Raw genomic sequence first — 12,176 nt, 5'->3', positions numbered from 1 at the left:
ACAGCCTGCTGCCAGGCTTCTGGGGGGTGAGTGGGGGGAGTCCCCTGCATCCCAGGCCTTCCCATAGGGGAAAAGGCACACTCATACATTGCTGGTGGGACTTCAAATTGGTGCAACCACTATGGAAAACAGTATAAAGACCCAGTTATCCCACACCTTGGGATGTACCCAAAGGACTTAAAATCAGCATACTACAGTGATACAGCCACATCAATGTTTATAGCAGCTCAATCCACAATAGTAAGCTATGGAACCAACCTCAGTGCCTTTCAACAGATGAATGAATAAAGAAAATGTGGTAATATACACAATGGAATATTACTCAGCCATAAAGAATGAAATTATGGCATTTGCTGGTAAATGGATGAAACTAGAAAATATCATGCTAAGTGAAATAACCCAATTCCAAAACCAAAGGTCAAATATTCTGATAGCAAATGTAACACACAATAAGGGGGCAGAGGGGGAGAACAGAAGTTCACTGGAATAGACTAAGGGGAACAGAGGAAAGGAGGAGGGATGGGAAAAGGAAAGACAGTAGAATCAATCAAACATAACTTTCCTATTTCATATATGAATACATGACCAGTGTAACTCCACATCATGTACAACCACAGGAATGATATGTATGTCTACTGTCATGTGTATCTAAAAAGGACAAATTAAAAAATGCAAAAAAAAAAAAAATACTAACTCTCCTAATACCTGTTAGTGTCCAGAACATAGTTAGTACTACCAATGTTAGTGATTACTATTTTAGATTACTTTCATTTAAGCACATGAGCCTGGCTCAGTGGCGCACACCTGTAATCCTAGCAGTTCAGGAGGCTGAGGCAGGAGGATCACAAGTTCAAAGCCAGCCTCAGCAACTATGAGGCACTAAGCAACTCAGTGAGACCCTGTCTCTAAATAAAATACAAAACAGGGCCAGGGATGTGGATCAGTGGTCAAGTGCCCCTGAGTCCTAGTACCCAAAAAAAAAAAAAAACCACTCACACACATGAGCAATAAGTGCAGACTCCAACAGTATTTGTTCACATGTATCTCTTATGGTATAGCCTATCAATCTGAAAAACATACGTAATAATATAACCTACCCCAGAGGGTGGGGTTAAATAAATGAATCAATACTTGTAAATACTTAGAACAGGGCTAGGCATGTAGGAAGTGCTTAATAAACATAGGTACTAATTGCCAAAAATGTGTCTCCTACCAGAAGAAATGACATACAGTTACCAAAGAGACCCTGTGGCACTGTTTCTTACCCTGACTAAAAGCCAAGCGTTGTAAGTCAGCTTTCAAAACCAAGCCCTTGAACTGAATAGAGGGCAGCATCCAGGAAGGAGGGTCAGAAAGAAATCAGAAGCAGCCAGGCCCGGTGGTGCCACTGGAATCCCAGGGACTCAGAGGCTGACAGGAGGATGGCAAGCTTGAGGCCAGCCTCAGCAGTTTAGCAAGGCCAGAAGGAACTTGGTGAGGCCCTGTCTCAAATTTAAAAATAAAATAAAAAAGGGCTGGGGATGTGGCTCAGCGGTTAAGCACCTCTTGGGGGTTCAATCCTGGGTACCAAAAAAAAAAAGAAAAAGAAATGAAAAGTGGCTAGTGCAGCCAGGGAATGCTTCCTGTTTGTCAGTGAGGAGCTTCCTGTTTCATCTGAAGGAAAAAGGGAACTCAACTTAGCCAGGCACAGTGTCGCGTGCCTATAATCCCAGCAATTCAGGAGGCTGAGGCAGGAAGACAGCATGTTCAAGGCCAGCCTCGGAAATTTAGCAAGATCCTGTCTCAAAATTTAAAGACCAAAAAAGTGCTAGTGATGTAGCACAGCAGTAGGGCAAGGCCCTGGGTTCAACACCCAGAACCACAGAAAAAAGAAAGAAAAAAAAAATAAAGAAAATGGACGAAATATAGGAACTGTAATATTATGTATAAAATCATATAAAAACATGGATAAAGGGCTGGGGCTGTGGTTCAGTGGTAGAGCACTCGCCTAGCATGTGTGAGGCCCTGGGTTCCATCCTCAGCACCACATAAAAATAAATAAATAAAATAAAGGTACTGTGTCCAAGTACAACTAAAAAATAAATATAAAAAACATGGATAAAAAGATGAAATGAAAATATCCTAAATGTTAACAATAACTACGTTAATAATGTGACAGCATCATGAAAGGCTGTATGGTCATCTTCCAAATGTACTGTGTCGTACAGCTGCAGTGTCATGAGGGCCCTTTACGCAGGCCTGCGTCATGGCCTGCAGGCCAGACCACACAGACTCCTATGCAACTCCCGGACAGCTCATTCACAGAGGAGCCTGAGCAGAAGCAAGACAGCCACACAACAGGACCAGGTGGTGCACATCTGCCACAGCTGCTCTTGGGCCTGCTGACTCCCTGGCCTGGGTACACTCTCCAGGTGGGCAGAATCCAGCCACAGGTGTGAAAGCAGTGAGTTCTTGTTCTGCTGGCCTTCGTACCTGTGAGTCCCCCAGTACAGCAAACTCTCCACAGGCTACACTGACACTCTTTGAGTTTCTTACTGACTGAACAGCTACAGGCCCAGACAAAGGCATTTTTCCCAGGCTCCTTGTCAAAAGGGATGACTTAAGATGGGTGCAGTGGTGCACACCTGTAATCCCAGCTGCTCAGGAGGCTGAGCCAGGAGGATTGCTAGTTCAAAGCCAGCCTAGCAAAAGCAAGGCACTAAGCAACTCAGTGAGACCTTGTCTCTAAATAAAATACAAAATAGAGCTGGGGATGTGGCTCAGTGGTCAAGTGTCCGAGTTCAATCCCCAGTACCCTCCAAAAAAAAAGAAGTAGACTCCCTTTTCTCTTAACTCATTCTTCCTTCCTAGAACATGGAGGTAATGACAGAAGCTGCAGTAACCTACCTGTGAACATGAGGTATCCTCACCATGGAAGCCACAGATGAAAGACACCAGAGAAGAGAAATTCCTAATGACATCAGGAAGCTGCCAAATCAGCAGACTCCCTACTATAAATTTAGCCACACCTATAATCCCAGTGGCTCTGGAAGCTGAGACAGGAGAATCATGAGTTCAAAGCCAGCCTCAGCAAAAAGCAAGGTGCTAAACAACTCAATGAGACCCTGTCTCTAAATAAAATACAAAAAGTAGGGTTGGGATGTTTTTCAGTGGTCGAGTGACCCTGAGTTCAATCCCAGAATCAAAAAAAAAAAAAAAAAAAAAAAAATTTATTTAGGGAAAATAAAAACCCCAACTTGTTTAAACTACTAATTTTTATACCTCTTATTATTTGCCACCAATTACAATTCACTACCTTTAAAAATAAAAATCCACATACTTCCATTTAGGGAATATTGACCATACAATTATATTCCCTCGGTTCTTGAATCAAATCCAGCATTATTAGGGCCACATCCTCATGTGTTAAAAGCCACATCATAAGCTCATCTGTCCCTCCATGTTACATTTCTTCCTCATCTACCACAATGACTTAGTAATTATTCCTTTAGGATGTAAAGTTAAGTAAAATTTTCCCAAACCATCATTACAACATAATCCAAAGTGGGATATCACATTTGGGTTTTTTTTTTTTTTCATAGTGAAGCAAATCATCAGAACACCTCATGAATGCAAACTACATAAACATTTTTATTCATTGCACTAGTAATATTACCACCTGGTACTGACTAAAAAATGAGTAATTAATGAGTGCCACAAAAAAAAATCAAATGAACACATGAACTAATATTATTCCACCCTCATCCCTCTATAATTGCAGTAAAGAAACATTTTTTTAAATATAGATGCTCAAGGAAGAGAAATCAGTAGGGTGAGCACAATGGCGTATGCCTGTAATCCCAGCAGCTGGGAGGCTGAGGCAGGAGGATCACGAGTTCAAAGCCAGCCTCAGCAATTTAGCAAGGCCCTAAGCAACTAAGTGAGACCCTGTCTCTAAATAAAATGCAAAAAGGGGCTAGGGATGTGGCTCAGTGGTTGAGTGCCCCTGAGTTCAATTTCTAGTACCCCCCCCAAAAAAGAGGGAGCAGGAAGGAGGGTGATAACATGCAGAAGCCAGAGGGCTTGAGAGGCAGTACTAAGTAAGCAAATCCAGGGAATCGACCTCTGTGGGGGCTGGAGGCTACTGAAGTGGACAAGGCAGATCTAAAATGCAGGAAGGGACCTCTACAGGGAGTAGGGGCACACAGGATTCAGATGAGCAGCACTGTTAATACAAAGCTGCCAAGTTTTAATTTCACTAGATTCACCAAAAAACTTCTTCCACAGAGCTCTAACCTAAATTTTACATACAAGACTTCAAGATAATCATGAATTCTCACATTCACCTCTTATTTTACTTTTGATGATCATGTGACTGTCATGATTCCATCAACACCTGCAGCTCCAAGCTGGCTCCTTCCAGGCTTCTTGGCCTGGGCAGCCCAGTGACCCTTAAGCCTCAGTGTGTTCAAAACTGAACACTCCTTCGTCTTCCCTTAAGTCTCTTCGGACGTCCCCATTTCACCCAATCCCAGACCACCTGAGAACTAAAAGTTCTGAAACTGGGTCATTCTTCATTCCTCTTTTAGCTGCTGAATTCTAACCACAAAAAACCACCAATTGTTCCTCCTATAGATCTCTGCCACATACCATCTATCGTACCAACTGCACCTGCTTCAAAAAATGACAGCAGTGATGCATGTCTGTAATCCCAGCAACTCAGGGCTGGGGCAAGAGGGTCTTAAGTTCAAGACCAGCCTGGGCAATTCAGTGATACCTCCCTTCTCAAAAGCAAAAATAAAAAGGGCTGGAGGAAAAATAATTACAATAGCTCAGTATTGAGTGCTCCTAGGTCCAATCCCAACCCCATGTTAAAAAAAAAAAAAAAAAAACAAGAGGGGCTGTGGCTAGGTGGTAGAGCACTCGCCTGGCATATGTCGGGTGCTGGGTTGATCCTCAGCATCACACAAAAATGAATAAATAAAATAAAGGTATTGTGTCCAATTACAACTAAAAAAATATTTTTAAAAAACACACAGATAAGCTCATGAGAGAATAAACAAGAATGATGAGGCCAAATAAAAGAGAACAAGAAAACAACTAAGTGAAAAACATACATGCTCTGTGCCACCCTACCTAAGAAGGATTTGCTCTGGGTGGTTTCCTTAACTGGTCTCCTTTCCCGCATACTGTCAAAGCAAGAGCCTATCACTAGACTGAGGGAAGCTTTAATAAAAGACATGTAACCCCATAATGCTCCCCTAAATCCAAGTCTGCTACCTCAGCTGATGCATACAAAGTTCCTCCGTGTTGAAGGAAAGTGAGTTCCACCTGCTGAGGACTCCCACCCAGCCTCTTACACGGGCCCTTCCTCAGCGATTCTCACAGGTCACTTGGACTATGGCTTCACCTTATCAATTTTAAGAGCCCTACAGAGCAGTTACTGCCCTGTGTGCACGCCTTCCCTCTCTCAGGCAGGTGCTCCCTCTCAAGGAGTGACCACAAAGCCTGTGTTGGTCATGTGCTCTCTCCACTCAAACAGCAGCCAGGCTCCACTGCCTCATACCACGCCACACTGCCCCACATCCTCTTCCTGACCTCTGCCCGTCTCCCACGGGGCTTCTGTCACACTAACTTCGTCATTTCCTCTAAGTCTGCATGTGCGCTCACTGCTGGTCACGTGCACAAATTGCTTGCTTGTTCTTGTGTGAGTTACAGTCAAAACTTTGCTAATTTGAGTAAGGCCCTGGTTCAACCCCTAGCACAAGATAATCTCTTCTGAGGTCATAACTCAATTGCCACACTAAAATGATTCCACTGTTAGAGACAGCAGTATGATTCCCATCTGCCACCTACTCAACCCTCATGACAACATCCAGTGTCATGAGCTCATCTGCATGGTACATGTCAGAAGAGATTATCCTGTGAGCTTCTGAGGGACCCATCATTTGAGTCACTTGGACTCTTCAACCAAGAAGCCCTGTCTAATTCAGCATTTCATTCCCTTGAATTATCCCATCAACTGAATACGTAAGGAAATAAACGTGAAATTTTGATCCATATTACTTTCTCAATCACATGCAAATGAACTAACTTACAGAATTCAAAGTACCAATACAATACTTTCTTATATTTTTAATAATAATTGATTACTTTTCAATATTTGCTGTAGGTACCCATTTTCAGCAAATGGACTTTTCCAAGCTCACAAACACCTCCAATTCCTTCTTGGAAAGTGATGATATCTTACTTCCTTATATATGCCAGCTGAATTAGGGAGAAAAAAATTTCTTAGGAAAAGTGCCCTGTGGGCTGTATCCTGGTGGCCTGCATTTGCTCTACAAGACAAAGAACAGACCCCTAACCAAGATATTTCATCCCTCTGTAATGTTTTGTTTGAACACGATGTCCCTTTAGTGAGGGAGGAAAACTCCCAGCACAGTAAGCTGAACAGACAGAAAGCAGCAGCTAAACATGGTGCCTGGTTCTAAAATTATCTCCAAACAGATAGGTAACGATATGCTAAAGAAGGTCACGTGCACAAGTCTGACAGGTAGGAATCTGTGATTTATTTGGGTCATAAAGAAAAAGTCACTCATACACTGTCAGTTTCTTGGCTCCATTTATTTTATATAAACCACTATACATGTCCAGGAGAAGAAACAAGAGTGGCCTACAAAACATGGTAGCCATACTCGACAATTCCAGTTGTGAAGTGTAACTGAGGAAAAAGATCAAAGCACCTGGGGGTGAAGCTCAGTGGCAGAGCACTTGCCGAGCATGTGTGAGGCCACAGGTTTAATCACCAACAACAACAACAAAAAAAATCAGAGCACTTTCAAGGACTTATTTTAACAAATGTTAAATATATGCATTCTATTCACTATTAGCCTTGTAGATAACATTTTTAAACTAGATCATTCTAAAGGAACATTATATATTCAAACATTAAAAGAAATTACATACTTAGATCTGGAATCTTATGATATTATACTTGCATAGAAGAAAAACCCAAAGTTAAATTATATATTTTTAATATGCAGCTTATGTTGTATGAAACTGTTCTCTATAAAGCAAACCTTTTACATACGCAATTAATTTTAAATGGAACATTTCATGGAAGAAAATATGTAATACTGAGTACAACAATTAGAACGGATCTCTAACCAAGATATTTCATCCCTCTGTAATGTTTCGTTTGAACACGATTAGTTAAGCATCATAGTCAGAGCCCACAACTCAGCTCAGTTTTACTTTATAACAACATTTAAACCCAGGAAAAAAGAACATCTTAACAGATTCCTCTGCTATCACTAGTGGTAATAATCAGAGTGTCTTAACTATTTCTCAAGGACATTGAAGAACACAGTTGGTTTCCTACCCAAAACTAGGTCTCCTCCTATAGTATTTGCTGTTTAGGTACTTAAGTTTCTCCCAGGGTCCAAGCAATCAGCCATGGTCCACCACTGTCCCCAGTCCCAGAGAGAGAATCTAAACTAAGCTACAGACCTGGCAATTGCATTCCTCTTGCTGGTGACAAGGCCAGGTTTGGGCAGAGAGGGCAGATCTGTGGGGGGTTTCTAAATTCTTAAAAGGTGATATATAAGGAAAACTTTCTCTCTACATCTGAGCAAAAATATCTGAAGAGGTGACCAAGAACTTGGGAAGCAATCCTGCAGCTGAGAGGAACAGAAGAGGTCCAACTAAAGGAGGATTCCACCTCTGACTGGTAATGCAAGCAGCCTGATTCTATCCTTCCTGTACAGCAACACAGTAAGCCCCTTTTGATCGTGGGTGTTTTTATTAAGTTTATTTGCAAAAAATAAACATAAATTCTGATTCATGTAAATATCTTTAGAAGGAATTAAAAACTCCCTTGGGAATATCTTGAGTGTAAAATCTAAGCATCAGAAACTTTTCAGGTTACAAGAATATATTCCCATTAGTTGCCAATTACTCACCATTAAAAAATAATGGTCCTCAGGTTCAGCTCTAAGGTATTTGAAAACCACTTGTTCCATGAACCTTTCCATAAGATCCCAGTCTTCAATGATTCCATGTCGAATTGGCCACTGAAGCAAGAGAAACCAAAATGTTGGAACAATCAGAGCAACAGTCCCGAGGCTGTGTGTTAACCATGAGAAGAAACAACAGCCCTTATTAAAAAACTACCTACATGCTGCTCATACTCCACACCACCCACTTCTCAGTACAAAGAATCGCCTCCACAGGGGAGGCAGATGCAGCTCCACCACAACTGGATCTGGTGCCCGGCTCCTTTTTTTTTTAGAAGAAGAAGAAGAAATATCTACTTAAATAATGTTAGTGTTTCTTGTTAATGACTCAATCTGCAATTTTCCATATCTGACAGGTTCATTAGTCAACCAGTAATTTTCCAGGAAAGCAGATTTTGCTTTCAAGTGTGACTCCATGTTCCCTGAGTCAATTCTGCATGCCAGGTCTTTGTTAATTCATGTGATTCACCACTCAAAATACACCTATTCAAAACAACCTTATCCAACTCAAATGTAAGAATAACACTATATTCCACAGCTCACAAGCATGATTTCTAGACATCCAACCATTCTGCATTCTGTTTACTATTCTGTTCTTGGTTTGGCACTTAAACAGGTAAACTCCTGTCAGAAATGTACCTTTGTAGCATAGGTAGGCTTATCGATGGCTTCATCTCCTATGAAAAAGTCAAGGTCATCAACGCCCCTCAACACTCTCCTTTGGGCTTGGTCAACCACCTTTGCTGACTCTCTGATGGCAATACCTTAATAATAAAACAATTTAAAAAAAGGCAAAAAGATCTCCATCAGTATCCACATTTATGTGAAAGACCAAGAAAGAAAAATATAACCCCTACATATGTATAAGTAAATTTTCCATGTTACAGTTTTATCTGAGGTTAAGGGTACTCACAGAAAAGACACTGCCAATGAGCATGTGATACAGAAACGAGTTATTTTTTCAGAATGGTACAAAGGAACTGGGCTTTTAGACAGAAGGTATGATACTAAATCTCTCAGTTTCATCCAGGAAAATCCCTCAAGATAGTAAGTAAAATTCCTACGGATTAATACCAATGGTTTAAATTTTTTTAATACAGTATAGAGGGGACAAAATTCTGTATAATACAGAAAAGGAGAGTAAACTGAAAAATAATGTCTATATACTCTTAATCATTTTATAAAATACTACATCACACAGCTTTAAAAATGTCTAGTCTTGTTAAAAGGGGGAAACAAAAAGCTGTGATATCCCATTAAAAAGAAAAACCAGGGGCTAGGGTTGTGGCTCCGCAGTAGAACACTTGCCTGGCACCTGGAAGGCCCTGGGTTCAATCCTCAGCACCACATATAAATAAATAAAATAAAGTTATTTAAAAAAAAAAAAGAAAGAAAAGAAAAACCAAAAGGTGCTGGCTAGTATCTGTTGCAAAGAGCACAATAAGCAAACCGTAACAATGTAAATACCAATAGACGCACATTTTTATTTTAATAAGATCTTAAATAATCATGTAAAACTTCATTCTAGAATGTAACATCTAACAAACTGTAAAAACCTTCGCAGATTCAATTTCTAACTCAAACTCCATACCCCATCACACACTAAGCTCCCATAAGCTCCCACTGGCCACCCAGTTCTGGGTCACCCACTCCTGTGAAGTGTTCCTAATGTTTAATTAGTGTTTCTAATGTTTCCACTAGCCCTAAACTTCCAGTAAGTCATTTTTCACAAATAATTGTAAATGTTTGACATTAGTCTACCAATGAGACTGTAGATTTTTTGTATTTTGGGTTTTTTGGTAGAACTGGGGATTGAATCCAGGGATAGTCTACCACTGAGCTACATCCCCAGCCCTTCTTTTATTTTTTATTTTGAGACAGTTCTTAAGTTGCCCAGGCTGTCCTTCAAGTTGTGATCCTCCTGCCTCAGCATCCTGAATAGCTAGGATTACAGGTACATCATCACTTTTGGCAAGACTGCAAATTTCTTTAAGTCAAATAACCATAAGTCTTTTACTGTTTCTCTAATGGCAGGCACATATGTCAATAACAGTAGCTTATATTAGTTGAGCACTGATAAGTTTCTTTTCGTGCACTACTTCATTTAGTGCCCATGACAGCTGAATTCACAGGTAAGTGCTATGATTTCACCTTCAAAGAGGTGGAGGCTTAACAAATGACCAAGGTCACACAGCTTCTGAGAGACTAAGCCAAGATTGGCTCTTAAGCAGATGGTTACTATCAGAGTAGGCATTAGAGAATATTTGTTAAACTAATATTCTACTGCACTAAAGTATTCTTTGTGGATTTGGAAAATGTTCAAACTATACCTAAATAATTCTAATATAAGCCTAACCCCATAACTACACTAATGGAATTTCACTATAGGCTTACTGTATTTTTGGTGAAACCCTAGCTCTCTAGCACCAACCAGTGCTAGACAAAGTTTCTCATAATTAAAACATCAAAATGCTTGTGACTAGATTTCAGAGAAAGGTAAATATAGTGTCTCTGATATGAACTAATTCTTCAAATAGACCAGCCAACTTTATTTTTCCACATGAAGGCTTCATGTCGTGGAAGGAGTAGACTTTGAAGTTAAATAAGCCATGGTTTGCAGGCTGGGCTCAGCATTTAAAGCTAGCTGACCTGAGGCTCCAAATACCACCTCTACATTTCACATCCCACCACTTACCTGGCAGGGCTGAGGATTAAACTGCCTATCATTTGTGGAGTGCTTAGTAGAGAACCTGCTACAGAGTAGCACTCAATAAATATTATCTACACAAAGGGCTGGAGTACTTGTAGCTCAGTGGTAGAGCACTTGCCTAGCATGTATGAGGTACTTCGTTTGATCATCAGCACCACATAAAAATAAATAAAGGTATTGTGTCCATCTACAATTAAAAAATATTTTTTAAAAAAATTTATCTACACAAGTGTGGAGACTACAAATGTGACTGGCTAGATACTTAAGAGGAACTGAAATTTAATCACTTAGGACAGAAACTAAGAAACATGATAAAAATGTGCTTATCCAATAATTCCTAGGTGGCACATACCCAAAATATCAGCTACTTAAGAGGAAGAGGCAGGAGGGTCACAAGTTCCAGGCCAACTTGGGCAACTAAGTAAGACCCTACATCAAAAATACAATTTTAAAACCAGGCACAGTGGAACCCACCTATAATTCTAGCAGCTTACAAGATTGAGACAGTAGGATTACAAGTTCAAAGCCAGCCTCAGCAATTTAGCAAGGTCCTAAGAAACTTAGTAAGACCCTTTCTCAAAATAAAAAATTAAAAAGGGTGGGCTGGGGATATGGTTCAACTGGTAGAGTGCTTGCCTTGTTCAATTCCCAGCATCACAAAAAAAAAAAGAAAGAAAAATTTTAAAAAGGCTGGGATGTGACTCATCAGTTAAGCACTCCTGGGTTTGATTCCTGCTACAAGAAAAAATAAAAAAATAAAAAGGGATGGGATTATGTAGCTAAATGGTAGAGCATCTGCCTAACATGCACAAGGCCCCGGGTTTAAATCTTTAGCACCTCCTAAAATAATAAAAATAAAAATAAATTCTCAGCTTTCCAGTTATAAAAATTGGGCATAAGCCCAAAGGACAGAACAACTGCATCAGCGAAGCAAGCAGGAGAGAAGCAAAGCCCTGGAGCCTCTGGAGCATCGAGGCCTGTGGCTGCGACGGGCTCACAGGTCTAGGGGCCAACACTAACAAGGCAGTCCACAGCAGGAAATGAAACCCCTCTCTGAAAACTGACCATGAGACTGCTATTATTTCTTTCTTCTTTATGGCTGAGTAGAACTCCATATATGTACCACATTTTCTTGATCCATTAATCTACTGACGGGCATCTGGGATGATTCCATAACTTGGCTCTTGTGAACTGTATTGCTATAAACAGTGAAGTGGCTGTATCACTATAGCATGCTGACTTTAGTTATTCTGGATAAGTACTAAGGAGTAGAACAGCTGGGTCATATGGTGGTTCCATTCCTAGATTTTTGAGGAATCTCCACACTGCTTTCCAAAGTGGTTTTACTGATTTGCTAAGTGAAATAAGCCGACTCAGAAAACCAAGGGTCAGATAAAATATTCTGTCATATGTGGAAGCTAGAGCAATTTAAAAAAAAAAAGGAGAAAGAAGGCAGGGGAGATCAGATATCA

At 40.4% G+C, this 12,176-nt stretch overlaps 1 protein-coding gene across 4 annotated transcripts in view; it reads right to left on the bottom strand.

Moving 5' to 3' along the window:
• Actr3b (actin related protein 3B) overlaps positions 1 to 12,176 on the bottom strand; it is a 72,342-nt gene that overhangs the window by 35,935 nt on the left and 24,231 nt on the right. For 2 of the 4 annotated variants that reach the window (XM_046429882.2, XM_046429879.2), the window contains 2 exons: positions 8,634 to 8,758; positions 7,941 to 8,051 (listed from right to left, as the gene is read on the bottom strand). In XM_046429882.2, coding sequence (XP_046285838.1) covers positions 7,941 to 8,012 — 72 coding nt within the window. In that variant the 5' untranslated portion in view covers positions 8,013 to 8,051; positions 8,634 to 8,758. The remainder of the gene's footprint in view (positions 1 to 7,940; positions 8,052 to 8,633; positions 8,759 to 12,176) is intronic. The other 2 variants (XM_046429881.2, XM_046429880.2) reach the window with 1 other exon arrangement.

The sequence above is a fragment of the Marmota monax genome, unplaced genomic scaffold, assembly GCF_021218885.2.
Source record: "Marmota monax isolate L192 unplaced genomic scaffold, Marmota_monax_Labrador192_F-V1.1 WCK01_AAM20220418_F8-fsc00193, whole genome shotgun sequence".
Classification (NCBI taxonomy): Eukaryota; Metazoa; Chordata; class Mammalia; order Rodentia; family Sciuridae; genus Marmota; species Marmota monax.
Note: the sequence above shows the minus strand (reverse complement) of the source record. Positions and strands in the feature narration are given on the sequence as shown.